The following is a 21,695-nucleotide window of genomic DNA, read 5'->3' as shown; positions in this document are numbered from 1 at the left end:
AGTTATCTATTACAAGAACAGAGAATTAGCTATACAAAATAGTACATTTAGTGGGCAAAAAATGATCAAGGTACCCCCTTTCATTCTAGTAAAAAATAAATTAGAATAAAAGTAAGAATCTATTTTTGAATTCAGATTTTGTATACATCTGTGCTTGACATTTAAAAATACAGTCACTCTTCAACAAGTTAAAAACAAGTCAGAGGTCTATGCTGGATTAAAAAGGACATAAAACAAGATGCAATGTGTGGTCCTAGACTGAATACGGGTTTGGCAACTGATTGCAAAATACATTCTAGCAATAATTAGGGAAAGTTCACTGTGACCTGGGCAATTTATGAATTTTATGAAGTGAAAATTTATTGGAATAGGTAGAGACTGTTGATTAAAAAAATAGGCTATATAATAGTATATCCACAAGAATATACACTAAGATATTTACAGTAATAATCTATGGGTGGTAGGATTGTAACATTTATTCAGTTTTGCTTGTTTGTATTTTCTAACATTCTTTTTTTTTTTTTTTAACATGGGAAATCACATCTATTTATATCATCAAAATATACTTCATTTACATAAGCTCATTTAGTCTGTTTATAAGAACAGAAATCCAAACATAAGGTAACTGAGGAATGGCTGCCTATAGAGGCTGAGATAACACTCACTGAAAGAGTATGAATAATATCTTGATTACAATAAAAGCTTGGTCTCATCCTTTTAGCTCAGAATAACGTTCTTATAAGGTGCATGTACTGCTTCTATGATAATATAATGATATTTTTAATCAACCAAATAAAAAAATTAAAAATGTAATCAGACACATCTTTTGATATATACCCAAGAGCTTCTAGTAATCAGAATCTAACAGAAATTGAAATAAAATAAAGGTTAGCAATCTACACCATGTGGGTTAATCTGGCCCACTATTTGTTTCTTGTACAGTACATGAGCTAAGAATTTTACATTTTCAATTTTTCACATACTTATTTTACATGTTATGGTTTTTCAATAGTTGAAAAAACAATAGAAAAATAATATTTCATTGACACATGAAAATGTTATAAATTCAAATAAAGTTTTATTGGAACACAGCCATGTTTTGGTATTGTCCTTGGCTGCTTTCACACTACAATGGCACATGTTACAAAGGCAGAGTTGACTGAGTAATTGCATCAGAAACCATATCTCACCATTTGACCCTTTACAGAAAAAATTTGCTAATCCCCAAAATAGAATAAAACATAAAGACCATAGTAGATACACTAAAATCTGCCCCCCAAAACTAGACCCATACTACTAATTATGAAAATGCAAACAAAATACTAATATCTTTTCATACCTATCCAATTAATAAGATATGGGCAAAATGCAAACCTCATATACTGATGAGAGGATATATACCGGCACAACTACTTTGTGGAATATTTGGCAACATCTAGCAAGACAAGGCTACGTATACCATATAACGTAGTAATTCCGCTTCTAGGTATACACCCCTGGAAAATTCTCACCCAAGAAGACCTTAGATGTCTATAAGATGTGTTTTACAACAATGCCTGGAAGAGTTAATATATGTAATGAAATTCACAGTTTAAAAAAAAACTTCAAATGTTTCTGTAAAATTTTGAAATAAAGTGTGAAGCAAGTGACATAATGACTAGCATTTGGTAACTCACTTGGCATTCTTTTCAGCATCTATAAGAGCTTGTGCCAAATCCCTGTGAGTCTTCTCTGCTTCCTTTGTTAATTTCATATCATGTGCCCGAACCAAACACAGCTCCCTGAAATAAAGCAAAGAAATTTTATAATCATAGTTAAGGGTTTCCAAAAAGTTTCTATGCAGGAAAATCAGATTTTTACTCAGGAATCTTCTCAGTTATCATGTTTAAACCTCTTCCTAGTTTGTCCACCTCACAAACCAAATAAAAAAACCTAGTGTACATCTGGATGGAATCTTGCTCGGTTTGGCAATAGAATCAGTCTGGCTAGAAAAGGCAGGAAGAAATGTGGGGGATCCTCTAGAATGGAGTGAAGGAGGTGCTGACAGGCAAGACCTCCAGGCTGCTCTATCCTACCCTCTGACATGCCTATCCTACCCTCTTCATTCTTGCCATTAATTAGCTTGCTACAAGTTTAGGTGATCACTAACCTTGATTGCTATATAATGCTTATTCTCTTTGGCATTTGAACCTTAACATCCATAATCAAGGCACTGCTCTCTAAACCTGATTAAGATAAACATCTCTGTCTTAGAAGGAAGAACCAGATCTTTTCCCTATTGAATATACACAGAGCCCTAGTTTCGTGTTAACCTGCGTAACCTATGTCTCTATATCTATAATCTACATCTATATCCAGTCCTTTCTACTCTCTTGCTAAACATGAAAAGAGAACAAAAGAGTCCTCTCCTTTAACCATTCTACTTTCCCTGAATATTCTTGACTCTCTTTAGAGACATGGCTTTGACTTTTGTTTTGTGTTTAAGATAATCGCAGTTTTTACCTGGTCAGTTCCTCAATAACATTCTTAAAGTTGAACAATTCTTGTAAAATGCGCTGGTCCATCATTCGCTGAGTTACCAGGTCTTTGTAGAAGTCAATCATCTGCCGGGCAATTTGGTCAAGCATTTGTACATACCGCTCTCTGCATGAGAAAGAAGGAAAACAAGACATCATGCAGAAGAAAAGGAAAACTGAGGGAAAATATGTGAGGGAGAAAGTAATGTTAGAGAAAGACACAAAGAGAGAAAAAGAAAGGGATCCAGGCTATGTGTTCCTATCATACACATACAAGTGAATGAATTATGAAAAATTTTAACCAGAGTCATAATTATTTGGAATATCTGAGGTGTAAAATAAGATAAGGACTTTTTTTCCTTCTAAATTATAAACTCTATGAGGATAAGAACCATGTTTTACGTATTTACATACCCAATTTATAACATCTAACAGAGTGCCCTGAATATAGTGGAATTTTAAAAAATATGTATTTTTATTGATTTCAGAGAGAGAAAGAGAGAGGGAAACATCAATGATGAGAGAGTCATTGATCGGCTGCTCCTGCACGCCCCTGACTGGGGATCGAGCCCACACCCTGGGCACGTGCCCTGATTGGGAATCGAACCGCTATTTCCTGGATCCTAGGTAGATGCTCAACCGCTGAGCCATGTCCAGCTGGGCAGAATTTTTATAAATGGTTGAATTCATGAATAAAACCACTTTTCTCAAACTGACCAAAATGTACCCAGTGTTTAAAAATAAACAAAGACCTAAATACAAAAGAGTCATTTCTTTTGTTTCTGAATAAAACCAAACCAAATATTTGGAAATGATCACAGATGATAAATTACAGACACTGTAACTGAACACTCTTCATTTATATTAAAAGTGGTCGCGGAATTATATCCTAACCCTAAGACTCCAGGATTATAATATATTTGAGTTGGAATGGACAGTTAGTTTAATCTCTTACCCACGGACAGAAAGAATTATTCAGCCCTTATTTAAACACTTAAAGTGAAAGAGAGTTTATCAGCTCAATATGCAGGTCATACATCAAGAAATATCAACTTTAAAAACTCCTTCTTGCCCAGCAGGGCGTGGCTCAGTGGTTGAGTGTCGACCTAGGATCCAGGCGATAGGGGTTCGATTCCCGGTCAGGGAACAAGCCTTGGTTGTGGGCTCGATCCCCAGTCAGGAGCATGCAGGAGGCAGCTGATCAATAACTCTCTCATCATTGATGTTTCTATTTCTCTCTCTCCTTTCCTCTCTCTGAAATCAATAAAGTTATATATTTTTTAAAAATAATAAATAAATAAAAACACCTTCTTTAGGGCTTCCCCTCCTAACAACATAGGGACAAAATACTCTGCAGGGCCTTCTCATTACAGTACAACTATATGCTACAGCATACTTTCTGAAGCATTAACGGACTCGCAGGAAGAAAAAAAATGTCTTTAGGGATGAAAAACAAAAACAACAAACAAAATACAATAAACTAAGGATGGACTAGGAGGTGGTAAGCAGTATTCATTAGGCAAACCCAAAGTAAGGGTTGCCCCAGTAAAAATACCAACATTGGGTCCCAGAAACTAAGTCTTCGGCCATCTTTAAAGTAGGAGACCTGAGTGTAGAACTACTGCATCGATCCAGGATTCTGGAAGGGAGAAAATGCAAATCCTCCCTTCGGGAAGCATCCATGATTTATATCCTGAGGATTTAATGATTAAGATTAGACAAATACTAGTCACATAAGCAAAGATTACAAAATACTTGTATAAATAAATCATTATGAATGAGACTCAGAAGAAACGAAAAACAGTAGATTTACATATTAATGGTCTTCATATATTAGAATGATCAGATTTAGAATATAAAACTATGCATGAAATGTTTGAGAAACAAAAGATGAAATCTAAAAATGAATAAGTAATAAAAAAACTTATTAAATATGATGAGACAGATATGAAAACAAACCAATAGAACTCCTAGGGGAAAGATATAATTATTGAATGGTAAACCCAACAGATGGGTTATAGCAGAATAGATACAGCTAAAGAGGGTAGTAATGTCCTGGAAAAAAATTATCCAGGATGCAGCACAGGGACAAGGAAATGGAATTATGAAAAGGAGATTAAGAGACAAAGAGCAAAGATTGAGAATGTCTAATATAAATCTAATCAGGGTTCTAGAAAGAGAAAACAGACTGGAGAACAGACATTCATCAAAGAGATCATCACTGGAATACTCCAGTAACAGCTCTCGCCTGATTTTGGAGAGTAGTTCTCCTCTGTCTGCACAGTCCACACTGACTTGTCGAATAAGCTCATGAAATACTGTATTGTAAATGGTCTGTTCCTTCTTCAACATATGTAGTAGTTTGTGCATCTGGCAGAAGATAAGTTCATTAGCATTTATTATGGTCTTGTTAGTAAAAATCATTTTAGAAGTTAATCACCCAGAATGTGGATCAAGTTTTGGAGACAACTTCATTAGTTTATTTCACTCACAATTTCTGTTATAAATATATATACAAAAATTATATCTTATTTTAAAAAATCTGTCTAATCATTGTACCTCTTTAGATGATGCACCAAGAAGGTCACAATAGCATTTTTATGTTATTCCTGCCAAAATACAAAAACTGAATCTAATTATGACTACACATCAGGCAAACCAAAGCTGAGGAACATTCTACGGAATAACTGGCCTGTGTTCTCCCAAGTATCAAGGTGAAGAAACACAAAGAAGTCTTTCAGATTATAGTTGTCTAAAGAAAAGTGACAAATAAAAGCACCATGTGATCCTGGGATCCTGAAAGAGAGGGGAAAATATCGATAAAGGTCACTATAGGGAGAATTGATAACTTTCAAATTTGAATTTGGACTATCACATCAGTGTTAAATGTTCTGATTTTGTCCTGGCTGGTTTGGCTCAGTGGTTAGAGCGTTGGCCCATGGACTGAAGGGTCCCAGGTGTGATTCCTGCCAAGGGCACGCACCTCGGGTGCAGGTTAGACCCCTGACCCTGGCAGGGGTGCCTGCGGGAGGCAGCCAATCGATGTGTCTCTCTCACATCAATGTTTGTGGGGGTTTTCTCTCTCTCCCTTCCATTCTCTCTGAAAAGCAATGGAAAAAATATCCTCGGGTGAGAATTAAAACAAAAAAAATGTCCTGGTTTTGAAAACTGTACTATGGGTATGCGAGAGAATGTCCTCATGCAGAAGGAGTGCAGCCTGCAATGAGTTTGGTGATAAAGAGGCATGATGACTTCAGCTTACTCTAAAATGGTTCAGAAAAAACTCTACTTATAGAGATACGCAGAGAAGGAGAGGGAATGATAAAACAAATAGGGCGCAATGTAAACAGCTGGTGAATGTGGGTAAAGGTTACACAAGAGTGTCTTATATTGAACTATGTATATGTTTCCAATTCTATAAAAATTTACAAAACAAAAAAGAAATAGCCTTCATAAAAAAATCTATATTATGTAAGACTGAAAAAGCCCTCTCATTAAGCACAGAATAAAAATTACAAGTCATGGTGAGAAAGCACAACTTAATTGGCAGCGTTTTTTATTGGAATGTAAAATAATAAGGGTCTTGTAATCTATAGTGCCCAATATTCAATGAAATACAGTAATAATAATACAGTTAACCCTGGAACAATGCAGGGGTTAGGAGCATGAACCCTCACGTAGTCAAAAATCCATATGCAACTTTTGACTCCCCCAAAATATAACTACTAATATTCTACTACTGACTGGAAGCCTTGCCAATAACATAAACAGTCGATTGACACATATTTTGTATGTTTTATGTATTATATACTGCATTCTTACAATAAAGTAAGAAAAAAATGTTATAAAGGAAATCATAAGGAAGAGAAAATACATTTACAGTACTTACTGAAAAAAAATCCACATATAAATGGAAAGCATATAATTCAAACCCGTTTTGCTCAAGGGTCAACTGTACTAACAGTTAAGTATACAAGGTTTACCACATGCCAAGCGCTGTTCTCAGCCCTTTACATTCATTATGTCATTAATCTCCACAACAACCCTATGAGGTAAATATTATTATCATCTCTAATTTACCGATGAGGAAATTGAGGCACAAATACATTAAATGACTTGCCCAGGGTCACTGACTAATAAATGGCAGGACCAGGATCCAACCCAAGCATTCTACCATCCAGAGTGTATGCCTGTAACCACTAACTAGGTTACACTGATCTTTACATTTACCTGGGTTGGCCCTGTATACTCCTGATTTTCCACACCAGCCCTCTCTAGCATAGTATCCATCACATCATTCAGCTGGATCACTTCTACTCTTTTATTAGGTTTCCTGAAAGATTAAGGTGGCAGTCTTAGTAATTCATGTTACAACAGGCCATCCTCAAATCACAAAAAGAATATTAATACATATAAAGAAAATGCATATGCTATGGAATATTAATGGTATCTTAAAGCATTAGACCTGTAAGTATTGATCTAATGGGATATTAATAATACAGTGTTTTTTAAAAAAAAGAAAAAATGCAAATAATATGATCCTCTCTTTCATAAAAGAAAGTAATACTCCTTCCCACCAAAGTTCTATTCACCTATTGTTTATAAGTGTAAGAACATAGAAAAAATATAGAGAGATAAACACCAAGCTATTAATATTAGTTACTTCACAATGTAAGAGAGGAAAAGGAAAGAAGAAGAAGAAACAAAGACTGTAGTGAAATGGAGAAATACGGTGGGTTAAATGCAGCACATGAAAGTATTTTACATACGATCCAGCAATCCCACTTCTGAGTATTCATCCAAAAGAATGAAAATCAGGATCTCAAAGAGATTATTAGCACCCCCATATTTACTGCAACACTAGTCACAATATATGGAAACAGATGTCCATCGATGAATGAATGGATAGAGAAAATGTGGTTCATACAGATAATGGAATATTATTCAGCCTTAAAAAAGAAGGAAATTCTGCCACATACAATAACATGTATGAACCTGGAGGATATCACCCAAAGTGAAATAAGCCAGTTACAGAAGGACAATACTGCAGGATTCCACTTACATGAAGCATCTAAAATAGTCAAACTCATAGAATCAGAGAGTGGAACTGTGGTTTCCAGGGACTGGTGGGAGAGGGAAATGGGAAATTGCTAATCAACAGACATAAGGTTTCAGTTATGCAAGGTAAGGAAGTTCTACAGATCTTCTGTACAACACTGTACCTATAGTTAACACTGTACTGCACACTTAAACATTTGTTAAGAAAGTCAATCTCATATTGTGTTCTTACCACAATAAAATTTAAAAATAATGAAAAGAATCTTAAAACTATTCTAAAAAGCATTTTATAGTATTTAAATATTATAAGTATATAAAAATTGAATATGCAATTGGACAAATGAAAACACTGATTAGGTGACAGAATTGTGGGCAATTATTGTCTTGGGTTTCTGCTGTCATTTTAATATTTTTATGTAATAAAGCATCAAGAGAAAGTAATATATATGTATATAGCTATCCTTTCTATGAAACACTTTCAAAAATAAACTGTACTTACATGGATGGGAAGAGCAGTAGCCTGTTTTCACTATCTTTGAGGAGAGTCGTGTATTTGCTGCAATAAATAAGACAGGTAAATGTTACTGTAAGAAAACTATCTGGCCTGTTTATCACATATCACAACATGATCAACTTAAGACCTCCTGGAACTGAGGATCTTGGAGGTAATCAGAAAGGCCCACCATTTTGCACACATCATGCCTAAATACTCTCAGACATCACCAGATACAGGTGTAATGATATTTATCATATTTGGAACTTTGTTTAGTAAAGAGCTTTAATCACATTCCTTAATATGTCACAATATGAAAAATTCCTATATTCATTTGAAAACTGCCTTTTCAAAGGTAGAAGAATTTTCTAAGAACATTGAAGTAAACAAAGTTAAGTGACTAACCAGGTATAGCATTAATAAGAAGCAAAGATGAAACTAGAACCCATTTTTCCTGACTCCCAGCCTTATCTGTCCTCTGGGAGTGCTTGTTTAGAGCTAAATGAGTATCACGATGAGAATGACATGGTAATCCTTTAAGTTCGTTATTTATACATCTTTTTTCTTCCCCTTTGGTTCTTCCCCCTACTGAAGCACAACTGGTCAGTAAGGTCCATTTTCAGAATTTTTAGATCAGTGAAAAATCTCCAGGGAATATAAAGACTCAGTTTCAAAAATGAGTACAGTGGTACCTCGGGTTTCTAATGTGATCTGTTCCGGAAGCCTGTTCGAGTTCTGAAACGTTGGAAAATCAAGGGATCCACAGCCGACAGTGAGGCCTCAGGATCTAGCCCTCAGCGGAAGCCGTGGGGCATGTTTGACTCCCGAGGCGTGTTCGGAAACCAAAGCATTCCCTTCTGGGTTTATGGCATTCGTAAACTGAAATGTTCGCCAATGGAGACGTTCGAAAAGCGAGGTACCACAGTATGTGAGGACTAGAAGCAATGATATCCCAGGGGCAATGAGCACACTCAGCACTAAATATCATTCTCCACTAAAAGGAATCAGTACTCCCTGGAGAAGGGACTCAGAGCTCATTCCAGAGCTGGAGCTGGGAAATACAAGATAAACCTAGAAATCTTACTGAGCCAGAAAACAAAAGAGCATTCAAAGAATTATGGGAATGTGCCTAAAGAACACAAGAGCTAGCTCAAAGAAGCTGGCATTGGCCAAATCTGAAAATTTTTGAACATCAAAATGATCATAGTAAAGAATTATAACCCACTGGAAACAAAAAGAAATCCATGAGTCAATATGGTAAAATGCGAACTAATAAATATAGAAGAAATGATGGAGTTAAAAAGTCATCAAAAAGGTCTATAACTAGTGGGTTGCTAAGAAATATAAAGTATTTTTGGTAAAGGGTCATGATGTCTCCACCTTACTCTTGAATGGTGGGTGTGTGTGTGTGTGTGTGTGTGTGTGTATTAAAAGCAAATGAAGCATTCAGTGAGTCAGGATAGACGGTACAGGGAGTTCCTTGTCCTATTTCTGTGATTTTGAAATTACGTAAATATTAAAAGTTACCCCCCCCCAAATCAGTTCTATTTAGTTCCTTGGCAAAATGTTGTCCTGAAACCCATCATCACAAGGCAATGCCATACCACATATGTACTGGGTGAGGTGAAAAGAGCGAGAGCTTCTGGATATTTTATTATAAAATCCCAGTTCAGATTTTGTCTTTGTGCGTTTTTGTTGTTGTCACTGATAATCCTCACCAGAGGATATTTTTCCCATTGATTTTTTTTTTTTTAGAGAGGGAGGAAGGGAGGGAGGGAGGGAGGGAGGGAGGGGAGGGAAAGGGGGAGAGAGAGAGAGGAACATCAATGGGAGAGAGACACTTCGACTGGTTGCCTCCCGTGGGCTGGGGGTGACCCTGCAACCCAGGGGTGTGCCTGTGACCAGAAATCAAACCCTCAATCCTTCGGTACGAGGGCCGGCACTCTAACCGCTGAGCCACAAGTGCCAGGGCCTGTTGTACTTTTTTAAACTGTGAAATAGTCAAGTGTTGTTTCACAAAATAAAAACAAGATCCCATTTCAATCCTATAAACAGAAAAACTGGAGATGAGTAGTCTACAGTGTGGAGCTAAGCCCTGGGACCCTGCTCTATGAGAATCCAGCTTAGAGGGTGAGTTTCCTTTTGCCTCCATGGTCACTGCTCAAAGCCATTCTTAAAGAGGCATAGTCAAGTATTCAGAACAAAGATCCACTTTCTTTCCCACTTCTTTTCTTTTTTGTTTATTTATTTTTTTTAAATTACAGATGTCCTTTTTCTCCCCAGTGACCCATTCCACCCCTTCCTACCTCCAAGATCCACTTTTTTTAAAGTCAAAATTAAACAGTAGGAAAAGACAGAGTACAACTTAATCACTAAAGTCCCAAACTCTTTCAAGACTTTTTCATCAGTTTCTTTAAATGATTTCTTTCTAGAATTGTACTAGGATGGAAGGCCAAACGTTTCCTCATGTCAACGCAGACCTTGCCTAGAAACACAAGTGAACTGTGTTCGGGTTCCTCTGTGTCCTCCACTAAAGGAGGGAGAATAGGAAGGAGGAAGCAGTTCAACTTGTCGGGGAGTCAGTATACGCCACAGTACTCACTCATCGTAGCACTCCAAACCTGAAACTCCTGTATTCGATACAATGTGAAATTCTTCAGGAATCAAAGTATCTGTGAGCTTCTTCGGCTTAAAAAGAATGACAAGAATGAAAACATTAGTTTTTTTTAAAAAAACGAATTGCACAAATCCTAATTGCTGTCCTAAAGGGATGCTATTTATGAAGAGATTTTGATCAGAAAAATAATATTAGTAATAAGGGACACGGCAAGTAGTAAAAAAATTTTTAGTAGCCTGGCCGGGCATGGCTCAGCTGTTGAGCATCTACCTAGGATCCAGGAGATCGCGGTTCGATTCCCAGTCAGGGCACATGCCCGGGTTGTGGGCTCGATCCCCAGTTGGGGGCATGCAGAAGGCAGCCGATCAGTGACTCATCACTGATGTTTCTCTCTCTCTCTCCTTTCCTCTCTCTGAAATAAAGACATATTTTTAAAAAAAATTTTTTAGTAGAGCATATATTTTTCAAAACATGAATTACATAACAACCTTGGTCTATTAGTTAAAGGTGTCCCATATACTATTCAGAAATCCATTGACTTTAAAATTCAATAGGAATTTAAAATTCAACTTAGCAATATCCCCAAAATAAGAATTCTACAACTTTAAACTGTGGATTTCTTTTTCAAAAAAATCGAATCTCCTGTACTGTATTTTCTAGATTAAAGTGAATAACTGTAGTTTGGAAAATGGCTTAAAATAAGATACCTTTGATTTTCTCACTAAATACCTTTTCCTAGAAATAATTCAAAACACTATGAAAACTGATAAGCAATGCAGTTTGTACAGTACAACATTGCTTTATATGTTGGGAAAACATTTTTTTTTTAAAGAGAGGAAGATGAAATTATCAAATTATTTACCTTATGAGGCACAATGACACCATCATGTGTCTGTAATGAGTGGCCTGAGTGTGGGGGACAAAGCACACCCTCCCGAGCCTCTCCTTTGACATATTTAACATCGTACAGAAAAGAAATATCCCTAAAAAGTAAGAGAAACATATTTTCAAAATCAATTTTCAGTCTGGCAACTGGGTGAGAGTAAGGTCCACACAGACCCTTCCCGCGGGTAGCAAGGGACATGCGGCTGGTCCCACCTCATGCGTCCCTGAGGCTGAGGCATGAGGCGTGAGCTCTCCCCAGTCTTTTCTCTATCACACTCATCACACATTCTTTCCTTCCCTTCAGGCTCAGGCTAAGACACATGCCCTTTCTCAGGACACTTCCCCACTTACGCCCTCGGGTCCCCACTGCATCAAGCATAACCTCTGGGCCTCCCCTGGGCCAGGCGTTCTCCTGGGTCTGTACCGCGAGGCCTTCCCCCTGCAGGTCTCCCCTGGGCCGGGTGTTCTCCTGGGTCTGTACCGCGAGGCCTTTCCCCTGCAGGTCTCCCCTGACCACGCGTTGCCCTTTTACCATCATCCATCGGCTGACCCGTCGCTCGATTGATCGCCCATCTCTCATTTTCAGTTAAACATCAAGCTTCTTGAAATTTCCCGAAAAACCCAAGTTCCATCTCCATCTCTGTTTTGAAACTATTCTCCAGAAAGCTGACCACTTTCCACTGCTCAGTTACCAGTTCTCATCTTCCACTATTTTCCTGAATTTTTTTCCAGGGTGGGTCACCTCTCTTTTTAAAAAACATTTGTTATCTCCTGTGCTGGATTCCCGGGTTCTTTTATCCTAACTGCTCTGCGGACTTCTCTGTGACCTCCTGACTACAAAGTGGAAATGCTCCACAACATCATCTTCATCCCCCTGCTCTCCTTTCCCTGCACTTTCTCCCGGGGCAGTGCCATCAGACCTCACCTTGCCGCATTTGCCACCTCCAGACACAGCTGGTGTCTCCCTCCATTCTCACTTACACCCTCCAATATCCAGTCAGCACCACGACTCTGCTCATCAAATCCCGGCGTCCGTAATCGCTAGCCTCCCATCCTTAGCCCTCTATACCCACCGACCCCTAACACATGAACCGCACAGCCGCCCTCCTGTCACTCCAGTGGTTGATCCTTTTGTCTTTTGCCAATGCCGAAATCACTAATCCAGGTTGTCATTGTTTTTCATGTGGTTTCTCGTTTCTCTGATACATTCTACATGCTTCTACTAGACTTAGCTTCGTGCAGAGGTTATAATCATGCCACTCACTGCAAATGATTTTCAGATGTCTCTGCCCCTCCCCCCCCCAATTTTAATTGGTACAGCTATTGTGGAATACAGTACATTGGTTCCCCGAAAAAATAAAAAGTAGAACTACCATGTGACCCAGCAACCCCACTTCTGGGTGTACTATATATCCAAGGAAAATTAAATCCAGATCTCAAAAAGGTATCTGCACTCTCATGTTCATTGCAGCATGATTCACAACAGTGAAGACGTGGAAACAACCTAAATGTCCATCAACAAATGAATGGATAAAGAAGACATGGAGTATATACCTACAACAGAATGTGATCCAGCCTTAAAAAGGAAGCAAGCTCTGCCACTTGTGACAATACGTTGAACCCAGGGAATATTATGCCAAACGAAATAAGCCAGACAAAGAAACACAAATAACCACATGACCTCACATGTGAGAAGAGGGAGTGGGGCCGGGGAGAGAAATGAGATGTTGGACAAAAGGTATAAAGTTTCAGTTATGCAAACTGAAGGAGTTCTGGAGATCTAATGTACAGCATGGTGATAGCAGTTAACAAAATCGTATTGTATCCTTGACATTTGCTAAGAGAATAGATCCTTGGATGGATCTAGAGAAAATTATGCTAAGTGAAATAAGCCAGGCAGCGAAAGACAAACATCACATGATCTCACATGAAAGACAAACATCACATGATCTCACTTGAAAGACAAACATCACATGAGCTCGCTTATACGTGGAATCTAAAGAACTTAATAAACTGATGAACAGAATAGATTCAATGACATGGAAGCATGGATGAGACTGACGAATGTCAGAGGGATGGAGGAGGGCGGGTGGGTGGAGGGGGAGAGAGTAACCAAAGAATTTATCTGCATATATGCACAGCCCAAGGACATGGACAATGGTGAGGAGAGGGACTGGGGAGGGGGATGAGACTGGGTGGAACGGGTGATTGGGGAGAAAAAGGGACATCTGTAACATTTCAAACAAAAATAAAATTTAAAAAAAAAAAAGAGAATAGATCTTAAATTTAATCTCACCACACACACGGCAACTATACTGAGGTGACAGATTATTTAGCTTGATTGTAGTGATGTCACACTATATACATTTATCAAAACATCAAGTAGTACACCTTAAACACATACAATTTTCACATGTCAGAGCAATAAAGTTTTTTTTAAGCTGCTCTCAGGATGATGGGACATCAGTTACTATTACACCAATGACAGCTTGATAAGTTGACCAACCTTTGTTTTTTTAAAAACAATGAGTGGTTTATATGTGTATATATATATATATACACACATACATCCTTCTAAAGAAAATGGTTTGGTTACTGTCATTCAAATTTTCTCAAAGGCTAAGTTTAAGAGCCTTTTATATTTCTATTATTGAATTATTGGGTTTATTTTTAGAGGAAACATGTTTTTTTATTTGTTGGAATATAATTTTTCATTAAAATAGAAATATGTTTTACTTCTCTTAAATTCTTGTGGTAAAACATCTGCTCACACTCCTCCAAAAAGCTATTTTTATTTAAAAACAAACAAGAAACAAAAAAATGCTTTGATTCTTGGCCATAACATAAATTTTATTAAACTTTAAGACATTTTTCATCCCTTTCTCTAGCCCCCAAATTATAAAACCAAGTTCATACTTCAAACTTTTCTCCAAATCATCTGATTGTTATATGCATAAATAAGCATGTGCTTTATCTGAAGTTGTCAGGGAATGAGGCATTTCAGAGATAGGATTTTCCAAATAATTGAGGTGTGCTTTGTAACATTGTCTTCTTAAAATGTGTTTAAAACATTGTGGCTTTCTTAAACAGAATATATATAACATGATATAATCTTCGTAATTCAGGTTCTGATTTAGGAAGCTGGAAGTTTCTTGAGGGCTGTTTGGTCGTGTTTCTGAGACCTACTATAGGGCTGGACATTCAGTAGGCTCTGGTGTGTGTTGGACGGTCTCTGTACTGGAAGGTTGGAAAGTGCTTTCCCAGACAGACACCCTTATAGGTGGGATTCTGGGTGTAAACTCAGTTCCATAAGTAGATGCCCTTTTGCAAGATTTTGGAGGTAGAAGTGAGGCAGAAGCCATAGTTTGCTGCCATGTTTTAGCTGATTCTGTCAGCGACATTATGGAAAAGTGGTTTTCCTGAAGCAACATTCCAGCATCCATCCTCCTGCTGCCCAAGTCCAAGGAGGCAGTGCACTACCAGCAGCAGTGCCAGCTTCTTGATTTCAGTTTCCTGATCCTTGGATCACAGCTGAGGAAGGCATTTTTTTATTGTGATATAATTCACATACCATAAAATTCACCCTTTCAAAGAGTACAATTTACAGGTTTTTAGTATGGCAACAAGTTTTTAGTATACTCACAATTTGCAAGTGTGTAGCAAAGTTGTGAAGTTGTATAATTTTCATTAGTACCTAATGCCACAATATTTTCATCACTCCACAAAGAAACCCCTTACCCCTTAGCAGTAATTCCCCCACTCTCCTCTCCCCACCCATTTTGTCTCTATGAACGTGCCCATTCTGGACACTTTAAATAAACGGAAACATACAATATGGGTCCTTTTGTGAACGGCTTCTTTCACTTAGCGTGTTTTCAAGGCTCATTGATGTTGTAGCATGTATCAGCACTTCATTCCTTTTTATGGCTGAATAATATTCCATTGTAAATATACATTTTGTTTATCCTTCATCAATGGTGGACAGTTGGGTGTCTCCACTTCCTGACTCTTGAACTCTTGTGGCAGCTTTGCAGGCAGTAGCCTTCATGAGGGGTTAATTCCATCCTGCTCTATTGCTTCACACTTGCTCCTTTACCCCTTCCAATAATTTTGTAAATACTCGATTTCCTGCTTAAAATACCTAGAGTGCTTTATTTTCTACACTGCATTCTGACGGGAAGAGTTGTTGAAAATATTACTCAGAGGCTATGTGCTTGGCTGTTTTGTATTTTACTGCTTTGCTCTGAATAGTTAAGGTTACTATACAAGTTACCTCTTATTATGAATACTATTAATTGTGCACACATGTATTAATTTCCTACTGGTGCCAAACAAATTACCACAAATTTAGCAGCTAAAACACCACCAACTTATTATCTTATAGTTCTGTAGATCAATAGTCCAACACAGGCCTCACTGGGATAAAATCAAGGCGTTGACAGGGCTATGTCCCTTTCTAGATGCTCTAGGGGAGGATTTGGTTTTTGGTCATTTGGGTTGTTAACAGAATTCAGTTCCTTGTGGTTCTAGGATTGAGATCCCTGTTTCCTTGATGGCTGTCAGCTCAAGGCCACCCCAGCTTCTAGTGCCCAATGGCAATCCTTAGCTTGTTTCTCGCTTCCTCCATCTCAAAGCCAGCAATAGCAGGCTGAATCCCTCTCAGATTTCAAATCTGTCCTTCACCTGTCTCATCCCTCCAACCCATTCAACTGCCTTCCTTTTCCACTTTTGAAGACGTAGGCAATTAATTTGGGCCCATCCTGATAATCCAGGATAATCTCTCCATCTCAAGGCCCTTAACCTTAATCACATCTGCCAAGTCCCTTTTGCCGTGTAAGGTTCTGAGGATTACAGTGAGAACATTTAGGGGGAGGCCATTATCCTGCCTACCACAAAACAGATCTTCACATTTAAAAAATTCCAAAACAGAAGTGATTTGACATGGAAGCTTCAATGTCAGTTAATTGACACATTCAGATATAGCTAATTATTTTTTCAAAGTACTTTAAACATCTCATAACTACTGAGTATTACTATTAATAATTACAGCCATGATCTGATGGCATAAAATATATTTTATGACACTAAGTCCCCAAGACATAAAAGTCAATGGTCCAAGTTTCTGCCACTTTTTCTAGCACTGATATAGTGGAATAATAACACCTTATACTTAAATAGCACTATGTAGTCTTGCAAGTACTCTTCCATTCATTATTTCATTTGTTCTATATCCCTGGGAGGTACACAAAATGGAGCAAGTCTATTATTCCCTTCTTATAAATAAGAAAACGGAACTCAGAAAGACTAAATAACCTGTCCAAGCACCAGCAAACATTTCTTTTAAATGAAGTGATAGTTCAGTACGAAGCATAAAGAGTTGACAAATGGACCATACACAGAAAATGAGCAGGTCACAATCTTTCACAGGGAAATGTAGACATTTAGAATATGTTTAGGAATGATATAAAAACAACAAATACTACTTATGGATTTGATGTGAAACAGTGTAAAGGTTAAGGGTTCATTTTGAGGAAAACAGGGATTGAGTACTTGTTTTTCAAGGTTTTCCCCAACCAGGGATTGAGCACTTGTTTTTCAAGGTTACCCAGCATTTCTCAGATGTACAAATACAAGAGGCACTAGAGGCATTCTGCCTGTGTGAACTTGTCCTTTTTACTAGGGCACAAGGAATAGGAGAGTAAGGGGCCAAGTACAGAAAGGCATGCAAAAAGAAAATTTAAACAAACTGAAAGTAATTACAGGTAGCGCCTACTGCCATTCTACTGATAATAAGGTGGTCCCTCTTCAGATCGTACTGTGATTCATCAAAGATACTGCAAGCTTTAAAATGTTTGATTCTGATTTTTCCAATGCTGCCCCTCCCAAGGAAACCATCCGAGATGAGAAAAAACTAGTCATCTGCATCTATCCCTGCTATCTTCCTTCTTTACCTTCCAGCTCCTGTTAGGGAAACAGGATGATCAATGAGATAGCTGAACTTATCCCTTCGAATAGGGTGATGCCAGACACGATCAGCAAGGCGTGGAAGGGTACCCTGGTATAAAAGCAGAAACATGAATACACAGCAGGGGGCGCACCAGTCAAAGAAAATCTATTAATCATTTTGAGGATTTACATTTAGGGCATTGTTTATTCTACAAAAAAAAAAAAAGAGAGAGAGCAAAAACCTGATTCAATACTATGAAGAAAGACTGAAACTAGGAAAATTCAATATGAAAGAAAAATATCAAAACTAAGGGTAGTAGTGATCATTTAGGTAACTCACAAGTTAATGGAAATACTCAAGTATTTCCTTAGAAACATTCATGCAAAAGGTTTTAGTTTTCAATATGGAAAATTAATTTAAAAATATTTTAAGACAAACTGAAATATATAACATATGCTCAATAAGTACTTAATGAATGAACTAAATACCAAAAAAGATGTTTCCCAAAGTACTTTATATATGTATATACACACCTTTGGGGTTTTAATTTTCTTAGGAGGCAATAAATTTTCAGGACAAGAACCAGCATTGGCTGTACAGGTCAGAGAAAGAAGAACTTCCTCAGGGATGAACTCATTCTGAAGAGAAGTAGGAAGGGGTTTTGAGCGATCCACCATATTTTTTTTCTCCCTTAGTTCAGGAAGTCCTGAGAAAGTAATGGGGGAAAAAAGCTTACTGTGGTTTTTAGGAGTTAATTGGAGATTCCCAGGCTGCCTCATCAATCCCGTTTATATGTTTCTAGCAGAGGAAACAAACACTGCTTCTGGTTGTCAAGAATATTTAAAACACTGAACATTATCTGGTGAAGAAAAAGAAACTCATATTGCCTGCCCACCCTACACTTCCATCAGGCACAGGTTCAAAAACTCATGTACAAAGATGAACTTCCATTATTCCAAACTCAAAGTTGAAAAATAAATTCACTTCACTTGCTCAACTAACTGGGACAGCCTTATGATAATTTTCCCTCTGATGTGAAATGACAGAAGAAATGCCCTGTTCTCAAAACTGTCAAATTATTTCGTATACTTTTTCTATATAAATTTGAAGGTGAGAATAATTGCATTAAATTGGGCGTTTATTATAGAGTGGAAGGGATCTGGATTGGGTTTAAAAGTAAAAGTAGAATCGGGACTGTTGGAAATGAAGAGTGGAATAGTCTGAGCAAACTGGTAGAGTAAGAACAGTACAAAGAGTGTTCTGCTCAGCTCGACTAGGGCAGAGGAGTTATAAAGATAAGGCTAATACAGGAAAAGGTCTCCTATGAAGTCGGTTAAGGAAAATCAGGTTGTCACTTTTAAAGAACTCTCCACTAATCTCTGCCCCTCACTTAGTATGGTTTGTGTTCATTTCCACAAGGAGATGTGATGCTTTGATCACCTCTAAAGTTCACATTACTAAATCTCTATCTCTTGAAAGTTTGGGGTGGAATCAGAGTATCAGAGGAAAGAAAAAAGAAAGAAAAAATTTAAGCGGGGCTTTAGCACAATCTCCCCTAAAAACAAGATTATGGTCAGATAGAGGAAACCTTAATATAATGGGGCTGTAGGAATGAGTCTAGCTGATTCTTATTCTAGTACAGATCTGCATTTATCTGTATACGGATAAATATCTTAAAGAAGAAATTATTCTCATTTAGAATAATTATGAAAAACTGATACATACTGGTTCCTTACCAGATAGCAAAAAAAAAAAAAAAAAAAGTAATTTCATACAACTACTGGTATTTAAAATAGGGTGAATTTAAAACTATAAAATCATCAGCCTTTGCAAAAGAAATTATACAGTAGTCCTTAGGTGCAGTAGTGAAACAGCAGTGTGACTCAAAAATACTATAAAAGGAATGGCTTTTGATTTTATTGCAACAGGTGTATTGAAAAAAAGCAAAGCTAATTAAGGTATCCCGAAATCTCAGATTAAAGAAAACGGTGGACGGATCCTTTCTGTCAACGGCCATGCTAATTTACGTCTGTGGGACCCTCGGAGAACTTTACCTGTCTCTTCCTTGGATGCAGAGACTTTTAGTTTTTTGCCCTCAAGCGACGTGGAGGGCGTTTTCGAGTGAGCCATAACAAACAACACCTCAAATCACTCTCTTTAGTAATTTGAAATATCCTTCCAGAAAGGTAACCTAGAAACAAATCAGCAGCACGTTGGGCAGGGCTGCCACCTTGACCTGCAGGAGTTAAAAAAAAAGGGGGGGGAACACCCATTACGAACTTATGTTAAATATCGGAGTTGACAATTCATCTAGCATGGGTCTTCCTTGTCTGGGGAGACTTCTGCGTTCCCTCCCGTCCCCGGCGCGATCACGAAGCCTGGGGGTGGGTCACGGTGGGCGTCCGAGCCCCGGAGGAAACGCTGGCCCCCCACCGGCCGCCGGCACCCCGTAGGCCCGGCCTCCGGCCTCCCCCACAGGCAGCGCCCTCGCACAGCAGCCGCACAGACTCGCGTCCCGCACCGTTCGCACCGTTTCTGCCTCAGAAGCGACGGGAAACAGACACTTGCAAGCCGTGCTCGCAACTGTGTTTCCCGCGACATCTTGGGCCCCGCCTTTTCCCGAAGCGCCTACGCGTCGTCATAGCAACTCAGGACCCCGGGCCTTAGCCGCTCTCAATGGGGGCTGCCTTCCGCGGTGCCTGCGGAGGAGGGAGACAGCTAAGAATCCCAACAGTCTCTCGCGGACTCGATGTGTTTTAAATCGCAGCACAGGTTCAGTAGCAACGAAGAATAAAGACGTTTAATCGGGCCGTTCTCACGGAGCCCGAAAGCGTCTTGCGCTCGGGGCTTCCACCGCCCACGGCCGGTGACAGTGCGCATGCCCTGGCGGGGGTCGCCCCTCGCCTCTCCCCCCCGGCGCTGCGGGCTTTGAGCGAGCGTCCCGTTTTCCCACTGCGATGTACCTCACGTTTTCGCTGTTTTGCATATCTTTCTAAAGGCCAAATTCTGGGGGAAACGGGTAATTAAAACAGTTGGCATTGGTCGAGGCTTTATTGTGGAGGTTGCCCCGCCCCTGACCCCTCCATCAGTTCTTCCTGGGACACTGGCCTCGCCCTCCCAGCGCGCCTAAGGCATTCCTTGAGGGAGGCATTGCTTGGCAGGAGACAGAGAAAGAATGCGCTTAAGCTGGAGCCAACCAAAGTAAAATCGGTTCCTCTCTAAAGATAACATCTGGGGAAAACACAATGAACAGTGGGTGGGCTTTTGCAACAATCTCCCTTTTACCGACCCATTTCCCAAGTGTGGGGGCGGGGTTCACTCACACATCTGTGGGCATTTAAACACAGCAGGCAAAGCTCCCTGAAGGAGGCTGAGTGAGAAGTAGGCCAGAATTGTTTAATGTAACTAAAAAATGAAGGTATTAATCAGAAATGTTTAAAAAAGGACACTGAGAAATCTAGGCACTGCTCAGCCAAACTCTTCCCAGGGGCAGGGTAGCTTCTAGTATTGCTTCCACACAAGGATGTCATTAAAACTGAAATGGTGCCACCGACTGTCTTAGTTTTAAGTCAGATTTCAATTTATCTAAGTACCCTCCTTCTGATTCCACATGGGTATGCTTTTTAAATTTACTGATTTTAGAGAAAAGGGGAGACAGATAGACATCGATTGTTGTTCCACTTATTTATGCATTATTGGCCGATTCTTGTATGTGCCCTGAATAGGAATTGAACCCGCAACCTTGGTGTATCGGGACAATGCTAGAACTAAGCTACCCAGCCAGGGCAGTAATATGCTTTTTGTCTCATTCACAAGTGTCTCTTCAGTGCATAGCACAGTACCTGGCACCTGGTGTTGATGCAGTTTAGAACAAATTCATCTTATCATACAGGAAGTTGGGCTTCTACAGAGAACAGATTCAATGACCATGCTAACCTGAGTATATTACTCCAAGTGTGATTTCTCCTGGTATATTTACAAACTGGTATTCTCCTACTTTATTAATCAGATGCATGAACCTAGTTAATTTGGGTCCAAAGGCAAGCTGAGCCTAGGACAGGACCCTAAACTTTAGTAAATTGATCAAGGAGAGGCATGTCTGATTTCTGAAGGAACTTCCCCTTCCCACTTGCCTGCAGAGGCAGGTGGGTAAAGCCACACCACGGAGGGCAACTAGAG

At 38.9% G+C, this 21,695-nt stretch overlaps 1 protein-coding gene across 1 annotated transcript in view; it reads right to left on the bottom strand.

The window, feature by feature from the left end:
• The window catches only part of AXDND1 (axonemal dynein light chain domain containing 1), a 46,994-nt gene extending 26,846 nt beyond the window's left edge, over positions 1-20,148 (bottom strand). Inside the window, exons 1-11 of the mRNA XM_081121232.1 lie at positions 20,047-20,148; positions 19,571-19,752; positions 18,050-18,222; positions 17,521-17,624; positions 11,547-11,667; positions 10,670-10,755; positions 8,074-8,130; positions 6,747-6,849; positions 4,765-4,886; positions 2,503-2,643; positions 1,677-1,781 (exon numbers count right to left, since the gene is read on the bottom strand). Coding sequence (XP_080977358.1) covers positions 1,677-1,781; positions 2,503-2,643; positions 4,765-4,886; positions 6,747-6,849; positions 8,074-8,130; positions 10,670-10,755; positions 11,547-11,667; positions 17,521-17,624; positions 18,050-18,222; positions 19,571-19,646 — 1,088 coding nt within the window. The 5' untranslated portion in view covers positions 19,647-19,752; positions 20,047-20,148. The remainder of the gene's footprint in view (positions 1-1,676; positions 1,782-2,502; positions 2,644-4,764; positions 4,887-6,746; positions 6,850-8,073; positions 8,131-10,669; positions 10,756-11,546; positions 11,668-17,520; positions 17,625-18,049; positions 18,223-19,570; positions 19,753-20,046) is intronic.
• Between the last annotated feature and the right edge of the window lie 1,547 nt (positions 20,149-21,695).

Source organism: Miniopterus schreibersii (genome assembly GCF_964146895.1).
Source record: "Miniopterus schreibersii genome assembly, chromosome: 19".
Taxonomy (NCBI): Eukaryota; Metazoa; Chordata; class Mammalia; order Chiroptera; family Miniopteridae; genus Miniopterus; species Miniopterus schreibersii.
This window is presented reverse-complemented; position numbering and strand designations above follow the sequence as displayed.